This window comes from Amphiura filiformis, chromosome 4, assembly GCF_039555335.1.
Source record: "Amphiura filiformis chromosome 4, Afil_fr2py, whole genome shotgun sequence".
NCBI classification, from domain to species: domain Eukaryota; kingdom Metazoa; phylum Echinodermata; class Ophiuroidea; order Amphilepidida; family Amphiuridae; genus Amphiura; species Amphiura filiformis.
The window spans coordinates 4,050,014-4,070,969 of record NC_092631.1 but is presented as its reverse complement, the minus strand read 5'-3'; the positions used below and the strand labels follow the sequence as shown (position 1 = coordinate 4,070,969).

The 20,956-nt window shown below is 37.0% G+C and overlaps 1 protein-coding gene across 1 annotated transcript in view; it reads left to right on the top strand.

Annotated features, from left to right (window-relative positions):
* Positions 1–17,778, top strand: part of LOC140149638 (zinc phosphodiesterase ELAC protein 2-like) — a 30,409-nt gene extending 12,631 nt beyond the window's left edge. Inside the window, exons 14-24 of the mRNA XM_072171718.1 lie at positions 783–951; positions 2,489–2,565; positions 3,336–3,557; positions 4,334–4,475; positions 5,887–5,925; positions 6,554–6,669; positions 9,818–9,920; positions 11,983–12,103; positions 13,160–13,238; positions 14,672–14,816; positions 15,867–17,778. Of these exons, the coding sequence (XP_072027819.1) occupies positions 783–951; positions 2,489–2,565; positions 3,336–3,557; positions 4,334–4,475; positions 5,887–5,925; positions 6,554–6,669; positions 9,818–9,920; positions 11,983–12,103; positions 13,160–13,238; positions 14,672–14,816; positions 15,867–16,022 (1,369 nt within the window). The 3' untranslated portion in view covers positions 16,023–17,778. The remainder of the gene's footprint in view (positions 1–782; positions 952–2,488; positions 2,566–3,335; positions 3,558–4,333; positions 4,476–5,886; positions 5,926–6,553; positions 6,670–9,817; positions 9,921–11,982; positions 12,104–13,159; positions 13,239–14,671; positions 14,817–15,866) is intronic.
* The last annotated feature ends 3,178 nt before the right edge of the window (positions 17,779–20,956 follow it).

Here is a 20,956-nt window from a genome sequence, read left to right as displayed (position 1 = left end):
ACCTTAGGTGCTTCATTTGAATTTGTGACCCAATTTCAAGGAATCAACCCATTATCTTTTTAAGTTTACCAGATTGTGCACAGATATCGGGCAATTTCAGTTGACATCCATACACCCCCTATAATATGGAAGACATAACCTTAAAATCTTCCACACAGGGAGTGTGAATTTCAATTGGGGCTACCTGAATGGATGATGCCATTTGAAATCTACACCCCATGTGTGGAAGATTAAGGTCATGTCTTCCATAGGGGGTGTATGGATTTCAACTGGAATAGCCCATGATGTATGGTTTGGTAACTGTTATAGTAATTGGTGAGAAAGTTATTTCCAGGTGAATGATTGACTGGAAACCAATGTCGTTACTTGGACTAGGAGAGTCCAGACTCGACCATGTCAAGTATCTCGCCCAGGCATAGGAAAATTATTTTGCCATACATAAAACAATCTTTGCTTACTTGTGTGTGCATGTTTACGATGTACATTTAATGTTGGGCCGACACAATAATCATAATTAAACAGAAAGGAAAGTTAGAAGGACCTGGCATATTTGAGAGAGGAAATGATCGTGACTAGCAATAAAGATTCACCAGAAATCTGCTGTAGTTCAATGAGTGCTGTACCAGAATTCTTGAGTGTATAGGTTCTAAATTTATTCGTTTCTTAATTTATATTAGTTTACTAGAGCTTTGCTTTATGTTTAAAACTCAACTTACTTAGCCATCATTGGATATGAGCCTAACCAACTTTGACTTATGTTCACCATCACTTGTTTGTTTCAGATTTGGTCCATCCACAGAGCATGTAGTCTTAAACCAAAGCAATAATTCTCCTATCCATTTTGGAGCTCACAGACTGCAAACCAAACTCAACCTTCTCCATCAGGGAATATTTCCACAGTTACTGACAGCGAGTACAGAGAAGGACAAGACATGTGCTCCTACAGACCAAGTAAGGTTCATTACAAGATTCCCTTTCAACAGGCTACCTATTATTCATTTCACATTCTCTTGGAGTACACTACAAGATTCTTATTGCGGGGCGCCTACACAGGTACACTGTCGCCAAGGTACCTGACTTGTGCACACAAAGTACCTACATGGTACCAATGATGTTACTGCACAGGACCCACCAGCAGTGATACTGTACTGGTACTACAATGGTACTCCCCTGGTACTGCACAGTACCAGCCAAGGTACTTGGCATACCTTGGCGATGGTGTACCTGTGCAGGTGGCCCCAATAGGAATCTTGTAGTGTAATCTGTGTTTTTGGTTAGGGTGCTATTATCAATTGAGGGGCTTATTGACCACACACTATATGCAGAAGTTCTATCACAAAGTTAGGAAGAAATCAATAATATTTTAATAGGTTAATTATGTTCCCTATTTCAAACAATGGTCAAGTCAAATGTTCCATTACCCTTTCTCATGTCTCCCAATATCATTTTGAAGTAGAGAATAATGTGACATGGTAGAGGATAGGAAAAACTAAAGTTTGTATGTTTTATTCTCATTTTTGATAACATTTTATTTTAATCGCTAAAAACTAGTCCACTGTCATCTATGACCTCATAGACGACACCCAGGATCCAATCAAATTTACAGCTAACAAGCTAAATCACAACCACTGAGCAAGAATCAATTATAATAAGTTCATGGGTTTTCAACCAGTGGGTCAAGCAAAATTTGACATATGGTCATGACTTGCGAGTGACCTGACTTTCAACAAGAACAGTTGAATTGAATTCAATTTAATTCAATTCAAATTTATTTCCAGTTGAAGTGAATATCAATGTTCCCTCTAAGGTCGATTTCTTGAAGCTTGGCTGGTGGTTAGGCTTCCTAATAATAAGCCAGCAGGCTAGCCTTACAAATGTGGATCCAGTTATTGATTTATTTTTCTAGGTGATGTACGATGTGAAATTGTAATCACTGGTATAGGACTAATTAGGCTTAAGCCTAATGGCTTAGGAAGCCTGGCCACTAGCCATGCTTGAGAAACCGGCCCTAAGGATTTTGGTGTTGACCCAATATGACCATTGAGATTTTTGGCCACAATTAAAGCTTAGGTTAAAAATCTCAATAAATGGTTAAATTGAATTGAAAACCTCTTTTCTTCTTGAAAGCTTTGTCACTATTCTGGTTAGTCCTACCACTCATGTGCCATATATATCCTTATACTATGATCAGCTCGTAATAGACGAGAATTTTTCAGTTTTTGGTACTGCACGAGTCAATAAAGTCCAAATTTACACCCGCATAAGTTAACCAAAGCGCATGTTGGTCATGCCTTGCGCAAAGCGCATTTTGCGTAGGTGCTGCGCCCTAGAGTGTGTACACCATTCATTATCCAAGATGTGATGAGTCCCGCCTATTATGAGCTGATCAGAGTGTAGTGGGAACATTGAATGACATAACAAATGGTAACAGGCAGAATGTGATAGAACACAATCTGTAATTGTTTTCCCCTCTGCCTTTTATTTTCAGGGTGATGACTCATTCAGATTACAAGAAGGTGAGACATTTATGTTGTATCATCTACGACCTGACCTAGGCTGGACCAGGTAAGTTTTATAAAAATTGTCTGCGAGTTATGCTTTAAAAAAATCACACATAAAATCAATCTTAATCGTTGCTTGAAAGATGGACATTGACTAGTTGGTATGTATAGTTCAAGTTATAATGAAGGCAGTTTACGACAGTATTTACAAAATTTCTCCCCTTAGATAATACAAGGACTTGTGTGCCAAATACAAAGATTTTTCAAAAGAGTGAAGCAACTGACTTTGATGGTATACTAACTTGGTGTGGGGAACAAGACAAAGACAAAAAAAATAAAATAAAAACCCCAAACCACAGGGATAGTAGACAAATTTAAACAAAAATATTAATTTTGATAGACAAAAAAAGCATTTACCTTGTTGGCATTCTTGGCTAACTTGAGTTAAGGCGACGAAAAAAGAAAACCCTGTTCTACGGGCCCGACCGACCCAGATTTTGACCAAATTCTGAAAAATATTTTCCTGTACAAATTTTGACAATTTCAGGAACAAATTTTTTTTTTTGTATTTTCCCAAATTGCAAATATTTACAGATTTTGGTGATTTTATGGGTCATTTCAAAAAAAAAAAAGAAAAAAAAAAAAGCCCGACCGACCGACCCTACTTGAAAGGTCCGTCCGCCCGTAGAACAGGTTTTCTTTTTTTCGTCGCCTAATGGAGTTTTGTGTCACCTTTTGAATGATCACACAAACTTTATCAACAAGAAATATAAAATGTAGCATATACACATCTAAACAAAGATATAATTTTGTTGAAATGTTGTCTCTTTGCAGGGAACATGTTCCATCAGACAATGTCAAGGAATATTTGAAGGAAGTGGAAGAGTTACCACAGGAATTTCATAGCAGTCTTGAGGATTTGAAGAATAGTTTAGAAATATTGCCTAGTTCCCATGGTAATATTAACAACAAATATCCTGAACTTGTATTTACTGGTACTGGTTCAGCCGTCCCTATGAGAGACAGAAACGTGACAGGCATACTGCTTAATGTAAGGTGAGATACCCTAAATAAGACTAGATTAGATAGCTTAGCTGTGTTTGAGCAAACACAAATATCTATGCCCCATGACCCCAAGCTATCACCCCTTAACTCACACCCCTTAACCCACCATAACACACCATGACTTAGCTAACCCATTCTAACACCACTTAAAGCTACTTAACCCACCCAATACCCCATAACCTTATTCCTTAACTTAACCCACAATAAGCACAAATAGCATTGAATTGGTAGATAAATTTTCCTCTTTTTTTAAACACCACTCACAGGCCTGATGTGTTTAGCAATTTATTGTTCACTCCATCATAGATTGTTTGTTTTTTATTAATATAATAATTGGTAATTGGTTAAAAGAAACATGTAAATGCTCAGTAGATTAGACCTGGGCTACACCACATTCATTGAGCAACAAACAACTTCTTTATGACCAATCACAAATCGTTTTTTAACAATCAGCAAAAAACACTCTTCATCAAAAATCAATCATATTTTACTTAGTAGGAGTCACAAAATGTTTGAAGAAATGTTTGCAATATACTTTATAATTCTGTAAATCCAATATGTCATAGCTCTTGGCATCTGGGGGTATATATATAGTTTACAGAAGGGTTTGTTTTGTCCATACCTCAATTTTCAAGAGATGTGTATATTTCCCTGATTTGACATGTTTTTCAATGCCAAAAGGTAGGGAATTATCTAGTTTATATACCCCTGTTTGGCATGTACGTATTTATTAGAAACTATAATTTTTTTTCTCATATGTTTTTTAGTGAAACACAATCTCTTCTCTTGGACTGTGGAGATGGGACCTATGGACAGTTGTATCGTTTCTATGGCAGCAAGCATGTTGACGACATCATTGCCAAGCTCCACTGCATCTTTGTGTCTCATATTCACTTAGATCACCATAGTGTAAGTAGTTGTAATATTATGTTTACCAAATCTTCCTATACGTTTGTACATACAGGAGCCAAGCGTTGTAATCAGTGATGAATCCACAGTCTAGTAGCATATATGCGAACACAACGTTAGTGCTTAAAATCCGTCATGCCTGGAACTTATGTGTAAACACGCTCTTATGTTGGAGGTAGCAGCTACTATATCCTTTACCTTTTTTGCTGATATCAACAGAGAAATCATTGATAAGGTTGAGTGGCAATGACAAACTCGCGTCCGGCGCATCTGCATGGTTTTCTTCCATCAGGCTTTAGTTGCCCTCGTGAAGTAAACCACGCAGACAATGCAGACGCATCGTTGTCAATCGGTGATGAACAATGGTGAAACATGATTGAATCCCTAATTAAAGGAAATCTGTACCATAAACTAATCAATGGCTAATATAGTTATATACCTCTAAATTAAACATTCCAGACTGTCTATATGAATTTCGGAATATTCCTAACAAAGAAAAAGCACTTTTAATCCTTCGTTCTGCGATTCAAGGAAGCCGCCTTGATAGCTGCTTGCGAATCCTTTCTACCAGAAACGGTAGTGTAACCTTTCACACAGACCCACTGGGGTTCGTTGACGGGCAAATCAATCGTGTGTTGCTGTGTGGCATTTGCGACCCCAACAGCAAATTTTGGTTTTTAGTGCTGTTTTTACACTTTTCGTTCTCAAAAGACATTGTTGATCATAAATATTACTTAAAATAAATTTTTTTATGTTCTTCTGTAGTTTTATGGGTAAAAATTGTCGCGTTTTCTTTTGAAGGAATGTTGAATCTGAACTTTGGTAGTATTCGCTTTGTGTCACCAAAGTTCACGAGGGACGAGGCTTGTGGCACGGATTTGGCTGGTTTCAAAATCGGGGTACCGCTACAGCGTAATAAAAAATACACCGGGTATCAATATGGCAGCTACCATGGATTGCATGCTGACCGCTGATCGTCGTAAGGAATTAAGAATTTCTCCTTTATTTGGACGTATATAAGCTTGGGACTTTTACTGTCTTTTATTATTACTGCAACTATATAGCCATTAGTTTATGGTACAGATTTCCTTTAAACACACACACTAAGGTCCCCACTCAGGTCCCTATATAGGGGCTTCATCTTTTTGTCATATCCACTCTATGTGTGTATATTTATCATGACAGTAAAATGAAGTCTTTCTTGGCCAAACTGGAACATACGCGTTGCGTCCATGTAGCGTATTAAGCGTGTACGCAATGTAAGGCGTGTTTGTGTGCGTGTGTTTATAGCGTTCATAGTGTTCCAGTTTGGCAAAGAAATACTTAATTTTACTGTAGCATTAGAGAACTTTGTCACAGTTGTGCAACTTTTGGAATCAACTTGATTCTTCTTGATTTTGTTTCTTTCCAGGGTTTAATTCAAATTGTACTTGAATGGAACAGGATAATGGTGAGTATTATTTATTCATTCTTATGCCATGATAAGTAAGCTGTTTTAGAGGCTGTTAAAAATGTGTTGGATCTATAAGATTCGCTTTGCTTTTGTTTTAATATGTAAATCAAAGAAGAAAAACATACAATAGTCAAGAGCCGTTGTACACAGACAAAATCCTATTATTCAGATAAATATTATGAATTCTTGGACTAACAACTGTTACTGATCAGGTCCTATGCCCTGTTGATGCTGAAGTGAGGGGTATCTTTGTTGTAAGATTGATATTCATAGTGTAAAGATTCTATAAAGCTGTACAATCAACAGGCTATTCCAATTGAAATCCATACACCCCCTATGGAAGACATGACCTTAATCTTCCATACAGGAGCGTGTAGATTTCAAATGGAGTCACCCATTCAGGTAACCCAATTTGAAATTCACACTCCCTGTGTGGGAGGTTAAGGTCATGTCTTTCATAGGGGGTGTATGGATTTCAAGTGGAATGACCCAATAGAAGATATCTGTGCTAAGCTAATATGATGCAGTTTTATGTGGAGGATAAGTCCAAAATGATATACCAGACTTTTTCTGTAGCTTTTACTAAATTGTTAGTCTTCTGTACAATTTTCTGTTCTATTTTCAGGATGAGAGGGGAGAGTCCAACAGAAAACTGATCATCGTTGGGCCAACATCGTTGAAACCTTGGCTGGCCATGTACGATGCTGAGTGTGAACCATTAAGATTCAAGCGAAGTATCAAGTATGTATATATGATGATGTCTTAAAAAATTATACTCTATATAGGCTTTAAGTGTGTACTAGTAGGCATGTGAACATTGGGCTAATTTCAAATGGGGTTACCTGAATGGGTGACTCCATTTGAAATTAAGGTTATGGATTTCAAATGGAATAGCCCAATGTGTCATAGTCCCAAATGAAACAAGTTCAGACATTATTATGCTTTGAGAATCTTCCATCATATACTTTATACACATTTTTAAAAACCAATTATTCTGGATATTGGCGACCAATTTCACCTGAACACGGAGGTCTCTGCATGAGCACGCAGTCCACGATCACCATACATGTAGCGTATAGATATCGTAACACCGTTTAGCGACCCCACTTTTAACCCCACATTTTTGACCAAAAATCACATTTGTGACCAAAAAATTTTCAACATTTTTGACCAAAAAATCAGATTCTCAAAGCATAATAATGATAAAATCGAATGGATTCTTTCGCACGATACACAAAGATTTTGGTCTCGCTGTGAGTTGGAAACATATCGTGCTCGGCTATCGCCTCGCACAATAGCTTTTAAAACTCACAGCTCGACCAATATCTTTGTGTATCATGCTCAATCCATCCAATTTTATATCAAACATGTATCGTAGTAGCAGTTACAGCAATCGAGAGACAAATGCTTGTAGTTGATTTATACTTTGATCAGCTCGTAATCGGCGGGAATTGTTAGGTATTTACCACTGCGTCGAAAAGTAGACCCATGCTAAGAGTGACATAGTTGATGTCTGGTATTTATTGTGTCTGTTAAATAAAGTAGACAAAGTATACATGTAGGACTTGTATTAATAATTTGTGATACTTCTGGCGGCATGTCACAAGACAGTTCTCGAAATAAATATTGATATTAATCCGCAATGCTATAATGCTATAAATAATTATTTATTTATTAAAATTGTTTTTGTAATATTTCATTTGTTTCTTTTTTGTTTTTAAAAACCTGAGGAGTCAATTCAATGGGCAGCACTGATTTCCCATAGAACGCAGGACTTTAGTTATGTTAATATTGTTATACATCAATGGTAGAGGTCCCAATGCCCTCAAACATTTCTCAATGATCCCATGAAATTTCACATAAAAGAGACATTTGATACTATTAGTTATCCCCTGTTTGTTCATGCAATACGAAAAATATCACACGAATAATCACATAAATAAACAAACAAACAAACAAACAAACAAACAAACAAACATAAATTAATCAATTTATACTCTCAAACACTTACATGCATGCTTTTACAGTTTTCTGTCATGCGACTACCGCCAGGCCATATAATATGGTGCGCCTTTGCCAACGCGCGATGCACAGTTAGCGCGTGACGTGAGTTAGCGTGCAATTGCCGTCTCTACCGCATACGCGATCAGCACGGTTACAATACTATGTGAGTATGCAGACCCGCTGATTGCCGGTGCTGATTAAGAGCTGATTAATACGGCTATATATTTAAGAAATAAAGGGTAATGCATGATCCTTTACATTAAAATAATGTGTCGAGGCAGTAAAACGTAAATAATGGGTGAGGCGAGCGAACCCATTATTTAAACGATTTTACTGCCGAGGACACATTATTTGCGTGTAAAGGATAATGCTGCACCCTTTATTTCTATTCTATTACCACAAAATAGTGCGATTTAAAGAGAAAATATCACATTTTTTGCCCAAATATTTCAAGTTGTTTACCTCAAGGTGTAGCGCCTACACGTAGCCAAAGCATATGCACATTCCAATAACACAACAGCTCACAACCTAACATTCCATTCTCCCCTATAAGCAGGTATGCACATACAATAACACACACCTGGCATTCCATTCTCCCCTACATAAGCAGGTGTGCTGTGCGCTTTGCTGTGCGCTGTGATGATAGAAGAACATAAAGTTCGTGCCCTTGACACTTTATCGCTAATTAATGGTCTGTCACGTGACGCGTTTCAACAAATCACAGCGCGCGATTTTGAATAATGGGTCGTGGGGTAATAGAATTTACGATAATTTATGAAAACTGAACGATACGGAATTATATGAATTGGCTATTAACCAATGAAATGTCGTTATTCATGTCTACTGAATGATAATATATCATATTTGTCAGAAATTAGCTAATTATTTTTTTATTATTATTATTATTATAAAACATTTATATGGCGCTCCACAAAGCACAGAGCGCCTTACAAGAAAACATATACAATATCAATTCAAGCAAATTATACAAAGCAATTACAACAATTGAATAAAATATACAAAACAAGCAGCAATACTAATCTGGATAAAGATGAGTTTTGAGCATGCGCTTGAACCCAGACACCGACTCCGCCTCTCTGATCTCAGTAGGGAGCTCATTCCATATTTTGGGAGCACCTATGGCAAATGAAGCATCCCCAGCCTTTCTAAAAGAGCGAGGAACCCAAAGGCGGGTGAGATCAGATGAGGAACGAAGTCGAGATCTGAGACCAAGCACAACACTACTATTCAAGAGATGAATTAGATCAATCAGGTAACCTGGAGCTTGAGCATTTATGCATTTGAAAATGTACAGAAGTAATTTGAAATGAACCCTTTGTTTAACTGGAAGCCAATGAAGCTCGTCAAGTAAGCTGGCAGAGGGCTGGTCCCATCCACAACTAAAAACCAGGCGCGCAGCTTTATTTTGGAGGCGCTGCAAACGCATAAGATCTTTTGCACGTGCACCTAGTAAAAGCGAATTGGCGTAATCTAGACGAGACAGTACCAACCCTCTGACAGCATTGTGACAAGCTTCCTGTGATATAAAACGGCGAATACGCCACAGATTGCGATATGAAAATTAACAGAACTACATATTGAATTTATGTGAACAGACATGTCTAGAGAAGAATCAAGCATAACACCAAGATTTTTCACAGATGATTTTGGATGAATACACAGGTTGCCAAGTTTGAGTTGAAAATTCTGAAGTGTAGGCAAAACACGGTTATTTGCAAAAACAATAAATTCTGTTTTGTCTTGATTAAGTTGGAGCATATTGTCCACCATCCATTCATTTATTCTAGCAACACAAGATGTTAATTTGTCAAGAATACAGTCACAAAAATAATTTGTAAGCTTCCATGTCTGTTTTGCTTTTCAGGTTTATCGATTTGAGAGCCTTGTCCTATTTTGAGAATGATGTTGTAAGGAATTCTCCCAGTCCTCATGTGAAATCATTATTGGAACTATTAGACCTTACACAGGTAATGTATTGTATAGCAACATTATAGGTGACCATTTTAATCTTACATAAACATTTATGAAATGGGGTAATTCATCTTTTTGCATTTTTGGCCCTGTTTTGCCTTCATTTTCATTAATCCACTCTCCAGCTTAAACGCAATCACCGATCAACTTCAAACTTGGTATTGTGATAGTATATGGTGGCCTCATGTGGTGTATAGTTTTGTGGGGGCCACCTTAATTACGAACCGCGTAATTCTAGTTGAATATTGGTTTTCTACCAGTTATTAGGTGATATTTTTGCAACAAAGCTGAAGACATTCATGTACTGGCAGGAATGTATTTAAACCAGGGGTTGTCAGCAGGTGGTCTTTGGACCAGATCCGGTTTTCTCACAATTGTAGTGGGCCCTTGAACAGCTCTGAAATGTACGGTAAACATTGCACTCAAACACAAATATTTAAGGGGGTACTACACCCTTGCCAATTTTGTGACTATTTTTGCATTATTCTCAAAAATGATAGCGCATTGGTGACAAGTAAGATATGTATATTATAGGGGCAAGGACTACAACTACTGCACTGAAAATTCAGCAACTCAAGGCAAGTAGTTATTGATTTATTGATCAAATATTGGTTTCCCCTCATTTTTGACTGTAACTCCACAACTGTTGTCTGTGCTGAAATAAAATTTCCAGTGCAGTAATTGTAGTCCTTGCCCCTATAATATACATATCTTACTTGTCACCAATGCGCTATAATTTTTGAGATAAATGCAAAAATTGGGCAGGGGTGTAGTACCCCCTTAAAGTGATTTTGGCCCTCACTAGCCTGCAAGCAGGAAAATTTAGCCTATTCAACAAGTATATTGTTGCACTGGGTAGTTGAAAGTTCCTGTCAGGATGATAACTTGCCCAAACTGGCTAGTGCCGATAAGGTTAAGGCACACCCATGTCCAATGGATGCATGACTCAACTACACCAGGCACAAAAAGAAACTCGTCAGTTATATTCATCCTTGCTGTTCAATAACTTGATAATTTTGGATTATTCTGAAATATACATTTTGTTAATTGGACTTTTCTTTCTCATTTGTTCGTGAACATTGAGCAAGTATTGACCAAGATATGCGCCTCCAAACTCTCAAATCCCAAAATGAAAAGTTGCAATTTTAACGATTCAATTGTGCCTGTTACACTGTGTGCTTTATTGATTGGCCTGTGGTGCTTGTGTGCAATACAACGATGCGTTCCCAAAGAAAATTGTTGAAAATGCAACTTTTGATTTTGGGGTTTGAGGCTTCGGAGGCGCATATCTTGGTCAAATCTTGTTCGTTTTTCACGAACAGGGTGTCAAATGAGACAGCAAAGTCCAATTAACAAAATGTATATTTCAGAAGAATCCAAAATTATCAAGTTATTGAACAGCAAGGATGAATATAACTGACGAGTTTCTTTTTGTGCCTGGTGTATTTGTTGATACACATTTGATCTCCATAGATACCACAAACATGACAGAGTTCATGGTATCCTGTTCAATGAATTTGGTGCAGAAAATTCAAATAATTGTTTGATTGGGGCTCTTTTTGAAGATTTACTGTGTTCATTTCAATTCAATCAGTAACAGGGTTCTGTAGTTTTATGCATCACTTTTCTTTTGTTTAGTTTACAATGAACTTTCAACCATTCTGAGAGTGAGGATGTGAGTATGGGTTTCAGAGTAATTGCTGATATTATGTTTGTGGTGTAATTCTAATATTAAATTGCATATATGTGTCCATCCATATCAAAACAATGCACTTGTCGGCTGCTACATGTGTCTCATTTCACATAATACTATAGCTAGAAATAAATACCAGACTCATCTCAAGTGGAGGTCACTTCAAATCATCCCCAAGTCACATGGTTATGGAATGTTCTCTGAATTCCTAAACCATGTGACTTGGGGATGATTTGAAATGACCTCCACTTAAGATGAGCCTGGTATTTCTTCCTAGCTATTATGTAAAAAGAGACACATGTAGCAGCCGACAAGTACATCGTTTTTTTATATGGATATGTACACATATGTCATTTATTTTTCAGTTTGACACAGTTCCAGTGCGTCACTGTTTCAATTCTCATGCTGTGGTACTAACCCATAGGTCGGGTTGGAAACTTGCTTACTCAGGAGACTGCATGCCATCGCATAAATTAGTCCAAGTAGGTGAGTAACTAAGCTGATATGTCCCCTCATCTTTGTTCTAATAATTCCCATGCCATGGTACTAACCCATAGCTCGGGTTGGAAACTTGCTTACTCAGGAGACTGCATGCCATCACTTAAATTAGTCCAAGTAGGTGAGTAACTAAGCTGATATGTCCCCTCATCTTTGTTCTAATAATTCCCATGCCATGGTACTAACCCATAGCTCGGGTTGGAAACTTGCTTACTCAGGAGACTGCATGCCATCACATAAATTAGTCCAAGTAGGTGAGTAACTAAGCTGATATGTCCCCTCATCTTTGTTCTAATAATTCCCATGCCATGGTACTAACCCATAGGTCGGGTTGGAAACTTGCTTACTCAGGAGACTGCATGCCATCACATAAATTAGTCAAGTAGGTGAGTAACTAAGCTGATATGTCCCCTCATCTTTGTTCTAATAATTCCCATGCCATGGTACTAACCCATAGGTCGGGTTGGAAACTTGCTTACTCAGGAGACTGCATGCCATCACATAAATTAGTCAAGTAGGTGAGTAACTAAGCTGATATGTCGCCTCATCTTTGTTCTAATAATTCCCATGCCATGGTACTAACCCATAGGTCGGGTTGGAAACTTGCTTACTCAGGAGACTGCATGCCATCACTTAAATTAGTCAAGTAGGTGAGTAACTAAGCTGATATGTCCCCTCATCTCTGTTCATAACTAATTCCCATATTGTAGTTCAACATAGAGCTTAGGTTGGAAGTGTGCTTAGTCAGGGTACTGCACAATAAACAGCCTATTGTAATATCTGAATATTTTGCAAATACCTTCATGTCAGATCATTTGTGCAAGATAAACATGCAAGTTTTAGACTGCAGCATCTGCATGGATTTTTTTCTTGTGCAATTTATGGATTTTCGCAAAAATATGGGTCGGGTTATAAGGGGCATGGATTAATACACTATAACTGTGTTAGCATTTTATTTTATAAGTGGACAATTTTCCTCATCACATTTCTATTATTTTTGTCCAGTTGTTATAGTTTGCATATTCTATTTTGGTTTGTTTTCAGGTCAAAATGCTGATGTATTAATCCACGAGGCAACTCTAGAAGACGGAATGAATGAAGAAGCCTTTGAAAAAAGACACAGGTAACACACATGTCAGTAACCAAGCAGTTATCCAACTGACACAACAGCAAAATGCACTGACATGGGACAGCTTCCTGGGCCACATTCACAGCCCAGCCTTGTTTCATGAAAAAAGTGTATGAAAAGCAGAAAGCAGCACCGTTTCATCATTTGTGCAAGGATATTGTGTGCATTCTCACAGATTTTTTGTCCTGGGTGCCAAATGTTGGGCTGTGAAAGTGAAGGAAGTCCAGGAAGCTGTCCCATGACAGTTCATTTTGCTGTTGTGTCAGTTGGACAACTGCTTGGTTACTGACATGTGTTTTGAGTAGAGTATTAAGGTAATCCTGTGTGTAATTTTGGTTCATTTTGATCGACAGTATTTTAAGATATGACCTTGTGGTTCACAAGTTGTAAAAAATTATAAGTTTCTTTTTGAGCTCAGTTTATAATTGAATGATATGCTACTGCATGTATATGTAACAAGACCAGTATTCTGTTTGAGCTGGACCCTGGGTTGAGAGCAGTCACTGTGGATGTAAGGGGCGCTTATTTATTGATCAACAAGGGACTACAAAGTAGGCTTGAACATGAAGGGCTTTCACTCCTATCTGCCTGTTAAATCCTACCAGTGGATCATAAAGTGCCCCCAAGGAACATGTATCTGCCTGCCAAGTTTGAGGCTTATTGAGGCTGCTTATAATGAAAGACAAAGATAAAAAGACTAGTTTGCGTCTGACGTCACTGTCAATAAAATTCTCTACGATCCTTGATTGGCTAATAGCGTGTATAAGTAAGGTCGATTCATCTGGCTGGTGCTGATCGGAAAAAAGGAATAGCAGTGAATGGCGAAAAAATTGAAATTACGTACTTTTACAAGGCAAAAAGCAGCTTTTCTAGGCATTGTGGACATGGTGCCTTCGGTTAAGAAAGTTTCCTACTATAAAGACCTAACTTTTGAGATGGTTTGTATGTTTGATGGTGCAAAATTAACAATAAGGCGACCGGTTTTACTGCCGTGTTCAGCAACTCATATCATCACGACACTTGTAAACAAACCGTGCTCGGAGTTTGATTGACAGATGACGTCAGACGCAAACTAGTCTTTTTATCTTTCATTATAGTGAGCTATATTCGTATCTTGTTTCATTCAACATTTGACCTCTGGGGTCGAAACTACCACTGGATCATGAAGAGCCCTGACCTTTCTACTGAAACTATCACCAGATCATGAAGGGCCCTCAAGTTTGGGGCCTGAGGCTGCTATGTACATGTACTTAGTGACCTAGATTTGCTCAAGACAAATGCATGAGTGAGTAAATAACATCCCATAGGGCCCAGCAAAAAAAATTGAGCTAACCTGTGTAAAACCCTTGTCTATATTTTGCTTTGATTTGGACTTTTTGCAATAATTTTATCACATTAATGTTGTTATTATTATCCTCTATTTGCAGCATGATATCAGAAGCAATTGATGTTGGTAATAGAATGAATGCTAAGTTTACATTGCTAACTCACTTCAGCCAGCGCTACATGAGGATTCCATATTTCAAATCTGAGGTCAAAGGGCAAGTTGGCATCACATATGATAACATGAGAGTAAGTGAAACTGCTGTACAATGTATTTTGTATTCTACATATGTCTATAAAATATTGTTAAAGGCCTGGTTTGTGCGAGTTAAGGGCAGGGTAAAAAAATGATTTATGTGATTTTTTTTTATTATGGATAGTTATAGTGATGTAAGAACTTCTAAATGTATCAAAATTAACATCTAGGTATACTGTTGACAAGTAATTATCCAATCAATAAAAGATTAATGCATTTTCTGTGTAGAATATTTAATCTTGCCTATTGTTTGTAATCAATTAAAAATCAACTAATGAGTTGGCTAATCCTATCAATTGATGATTCATGCAGTTTCCGTGTATAGAGAGTTCCCGTGTTTTGGGTTACCCGCCATCTTGGAGGGAAACCTAAACTCCGTTTACAATTTTCAGAATACCAACACTCGCGCAATAATTAGCAAATGTTATTTTGTAGAATGTAGCACCAATAGGGTCATTGACCAAATCAAAGGAATGAGGAATACGGCGGTGCGAATCACGTTATAAACACTATTGTAGTCCGTTCCGCTTGAAAACACGGGAACTCTCTATAGGTTAAGAAAATCTTAATTTTCCCTATTCTAATCAATCAATCAACAAATCAGTTAATCCATCAATTGTCAGTCAGCCAGTTGGTCAATTATTCAGGTCAATTTGATCAATTAATCTATCAATTCATGTATTTTCTGGACATAGTTCAATTTTGCCCTATTAGGCGATGAAAAAAAAAAAACCTGGTCTACGGGCGGATGGACCTTTCAAGTAGGGTCAGTCTTTTTTCTTTTTTTTCCCTGGAGGCTAAAATTACCCTAAAAATTCACCAAAATCTCAAAAATCTGAAGATTTTTTGCAAATATATTTTCTAAAAATGTTCAGCCAAAATTAATACATTTTGGTCACAAAATGGCAGATTTTACATTATTTGAGCAAAATTATAAAAAAAATCTCCAAAAAGCAAATTCTGGGTCTGTATGGCCAGTAAAACAGGTTTTTTTTTTTTTTTCTTACATGTAATCAACCATCCATCCATTTTGTCATGTACAGGTCTCTTTCTCAGAGCTACCAATCTTACCCAAATTTCTACCAGTCTTAAACCATCTATTTGCTGACAAGATAAGTGACATGATTAAACAGAGACATAAGAAAGAAGAGAGGGAATACCTAGAAAACCTGGCCAAGCTGGCTGAAAAGTCATCTTAAAGTACATCCATATACTGATCATTCTCAAAGAGGCAGAACCTATAGACCCTATGGAATAAACCAACCAGAATGGTATAACAATTGAAATGACAGCCATGTTGAGTCTCTAATGACAGAAACAGGTTGCTAGATCACATTTGTACCTACCACATGCTTGTTGTATGTGCAATTCCCTGTTGAGGCCTTCTTGAGGACAGAATATTATTTAAATGATGATGAGTCTGTTATGAGTGACATTGTATTGTATACCATCTTTTCGGTGTTGGTTTATGATCAGGAGTCAAGTTGCATAATGTGAACATTGTTGTTCAAAGATCATGTGAATAAATTTATAAGCACAAGTTTGTGTAACCTGTTGTGAGTGCACAGCAAGTTGCACCTCACTACTACACTACCCAATGTGCAGTTTATTGTAGGTGCAAATAGAGTGTACATGTGATGCACAAAATGAATTGTTTTGTCAAGAGGTCTTTTTCAAAGAGGTCAATGTAACAATATTTATATTATCAGAAACTCCCAATTTTGATGAATTATTCAGCAAAGAGCCACTTGTATTCCGAGGTGGATACCATGCTTGTGCAAAAAACCCCAGTTTTTTAAAAGGCTGCAAGTAGTATGTATGAGTGATATAAAACGAATATTAACTGTCTTAAAATTGTGTAGGGCCTAATGGTAGAAATATAATCACTCGGTGAAAATGGATAGTTCCTTTTCACTTGCAGTATCAGCTCGTAAAAGGGAACAATTCATTTTATTTTTTAACTCATATTATATTTCAACCATTACTCATAGACAGTTAATTTTTTATATCTTGCAATCTTCACTCTGAGCTGCCAAACATGTTGCCTTTTAAGTCCAAGTGGATGAGAGTCCAACAAGAAATCCCCTTCCACTGGCAAGTAGGTAAATCAGTGCTATAATCAAATGCAGTAAACCTTTGACGAGCGCATATGCATCGCGTATTTACTGCGTAGGACGCACTTGTCTCTGATTGGCTGCTGAGGCGATCTGCTGTTGCCGAGTGGAAATTTATGAATGAACTGTGCGCCGTACGCATTGATAGCTCCGAATTTGCAACATCACGGTAGTCGTGCTCGTCAAAGGTTTGCTGCATTTGACTATAGCCTGTGACTGCCTGTGAAGTCCCAGGCCACATGGCACAAGAATCATTGAAGACAAAGTAATACCAGACTATTCCAGAGGAGGCTTAAAGGCATTCTTACAATGCACTATGATTGTGAAATGTGATCAATTTAAAGGCAAAGTCCCCATTACCACACACACAAAATGGTAATTTTAAAACCGCCATTTCTCCTTTGCAAAGGCTAGTGTGATATTAATAAACTATAATTAGCTCTTAATAGGCGACAATTATTCGGTTTTTGTTACTGTGCGAGTCAATAAAGTTCCAACTTACGCACGCGTAAATTCACAATAGCGCGCGTCATTCATGCATTACGCAAATCGCAGTTCACGTAGGTGCTGCGCCCAGCTGTGTGTACGCCATTCTATATCAATCCACGATGTTATGAGTTCCGCCTATTACGAGCTGATCAGAGTATAGTGACAATGATTGGTATACAGAAACCAATTTACTTTATTTTATACTATAAGTAGGAGTTAATCAATCTGGCTTGGACTGTTGCTATACTCACTCTGATTTTACTCTATTTTGCAAGAATTTTTCCAAGAGGTGAAAAGTTAAAATCAAGTGAGAAATTTGTAGCTGGAAATATGGTTGACTTAACATCATGCACCAACTTGTTAAAACACAAGGGCGCATAAAAATGCTTTAGTTGACAACAAATGAATTATTTTAAGTTTCACATATTTAAATTTGCTAGTAATTCACCGTAGAAGTAGTGATAACAGGATTGATTACCATAGCGATTGAATCTTATTGGTCTGCACTATAAGCAGGCTGCACTCATCACCTATCATGCCAATATATGTGTGTAATCATAGATTGAATACAATACAGCTCTTTTTAAAGACACTAATCATACAGGTACAAGTGAAATGTACATGGATATTTTGAAATTTCTATAGAATTACGATCCAGGTCTTTATGCTTATTCTTTGATAATCAATTGTCCAATGCAAAGGTACAGCGTGCATCTAGTGCAGGGCAATACATTCAAGTGAACCATTGCTATGGTAATTAATCCTCTTATGTCACTACTCCTAGAGCAAATAAACCTACTAACTCAGGTCAGTTAAAGTTGTTTTTTAATTATGGGTGCAAAAATAGGACATACAGGAAGATTGTCCAAATTTTATTCTTAATTGAATATCTGTTCATACATACCTGAATAATTCTGTGATTGTTTTACAAGATTTGGCCATTTTTATTATATCGCTCATGGGGTCATAAATAAATTCTAGACAGTTTAATTTGTTGGGTGGTGGTTCAATTTTGACCATCAACCAACACCATTAGTATGTGTGATGTGCACAAGCAGGGAAGAGGTTGCTTCCTGGAGTGCCGTATGCATGCATGACTCTCTGATTTAGTTGTAGTTAAATAAGTATGAATTATGTCATGACAAAACTTGGTATTCTGCTGAAAAATAAGTGCAAATGGTTCTGGAAAAATTATAGTATGTATGAGTGATATAAAACGAATATTAACTGTCTTCAATTTGTGTAGGGCCTAATGGTAGAAATATAAAGTGAAAGTGAACTGTTCCTTTTCACTTGCAGTATCAGCTCGTAAAAGGGAACAACCCATCTTTCAACTCGTATTATAATTATTTCAACCATTACTCATAGACAGTAAATTTGTTTATTTTGCAATCTTCCTACTGAGCTGGCCAACATATTTTCATAGTATTCTCTATGCTTGCCTTTAAATTAATCACAGATATGTTTGAACATAAAAACCCAAATGATTTTATGCAGAAAAATATTGGGAAGCTTATGAACTTATACAAGGTTATTTTTTCTATTGTTCAGAACATATTATATACTTCTATTGCAATTATCATAATTATAAAATCAATATTTAAAAATATATAAATATTGATAGTTTAAGTTATTAACTATTGGTTGATAATGGAATGCAGTAGTGAACAATATTTGAAGATTTTTACAAAGATTCTGAATAAATAGCAAGTACATACTTGTAAAATCCACAAGATATATATAATTTGTTGGTTTCTTGATAGCTTGTGTGTGATAAGGCAAGTCCAAGTGGATGAGAGTCCAACAAGAAATCCCCTTCCACTGGCAAGTAGGTAAATCAGTGCTAGCCTGTGACTGCAAATCCCAGGCCACATGGCACAAGAATCATTGATGACAAAGTAATACCAGACTATTCCAGAGGAGGCTTAAAGGCATTCCTACAATGCACTATGATTGGGAAATTTGATCAATATAACCTAATTTTAAAGGCAAAGTCCCCATTACCACACACACAAAATGGTAATTTCAAAATTGCAGCCAACGAGCTAATAGTCAAGACTTATCAAATTAAATTAGATTTTCTTATAGAAAACATTCATAATGTCCCACTGCATTAATTTTATTCATAAGTCTCAATGTTTTGAATGTTAAATAAAAGGATGAAAACACCAGATATTTGCACACAATCCCAATGCAAGGTATGGTCAACTGTACAACATGTGTACAAAATGCAGACATATAAACCCGATTGGGTTATGGGAATATATTTAAACATCCTCCGATTCCCGTCACACAAGCTGTTGATTTCATGGACAACTTTAAAATTGACACAAAATGATACTTCTCAGTTTATACAGCCACACTCTGTTTGTAATAAATTAAGTTTATTCCACTCTATATTGTACCAAGAAGCTTGTTCCCACAAAATGACATACAGGTGATAAAATGTAATTCGTAAAGAATTTACAATTAGAAGAGAGAAGTGTTAACCAACCCAAAGTGTTACAATTAAACTAGGCAACATACAAATGAAATACTGGCATGCGCAAAACTCAACTGGAAAAACACAAGGAAATGTGCCAGCATGGGATTCAAACCCACAAGCTTCTAGTCCAATACCTTATCAGACTACCAGCTTTGACTGATAAAGCTTTGTTAAAATTGTTACCCCAGCATTAAACAAATAAGGTAAGTCACAGGGTTACGCATCCGCACTAGAACAAACATAATGGGGATGATTGATAGCGACAGTTTAGCAGTGTCATCACATCTACAAATTGCTCTGATTTTCACAATGGGGAACGAATGCTCGCTACAACTAAAAGCAGGTAACAGAATATATTCTTAAACACTTGAGAACGTTCCTGCAATCTCATTGGTTCTTACACGGGTCAGCGTGTGTGCATCAACGCGATACGCATGCTCGCTATTTGAACCAATCGAGAGGCGCATAGCAACAACGGGACTGGTCGATTTTAAGCCCTAGGTAGTTCCTTATAAAATGTAGGATTTAATTTGATTAAAATTTGTAATATACTTATATTTCTATTTGAATTGAAGTGTTTAAGAATGAGAATAAAGGTATTGTTTTTAGCCGCTGTCGTGCATCTATCGTTTCATATAACACGGGCGACATCATTATTTTTGGCGTAAAACAACTCGGCTTCGCCTCATTGTTTTACTTATAATAATGATGTCGCCCGTGTTATATGAGACGATAGATGCACTCCAGGGGCTAAAACCAATACCTTTATTCTCTAATTGCATATTAACAAGTCAAACCTCCTATATAATATATTCATTTACCTCTTGTAGCGAGCATTCCAAGCAATTGTGTTTATTTGTACTTGTGTAGGATGCATAGACCCATTACCTAACCTTATTTGGATGAAGTTACATCTTACCACAAGGTCTTTTAGCATCTCTCAGGATGTTAATGGCTGCCATATAATTCATCAGTGTTTAACATTACAGTGTACAATAATATGTGACATCATCCAACCAAATAGAGATCCTTGTTCCCACAAGAT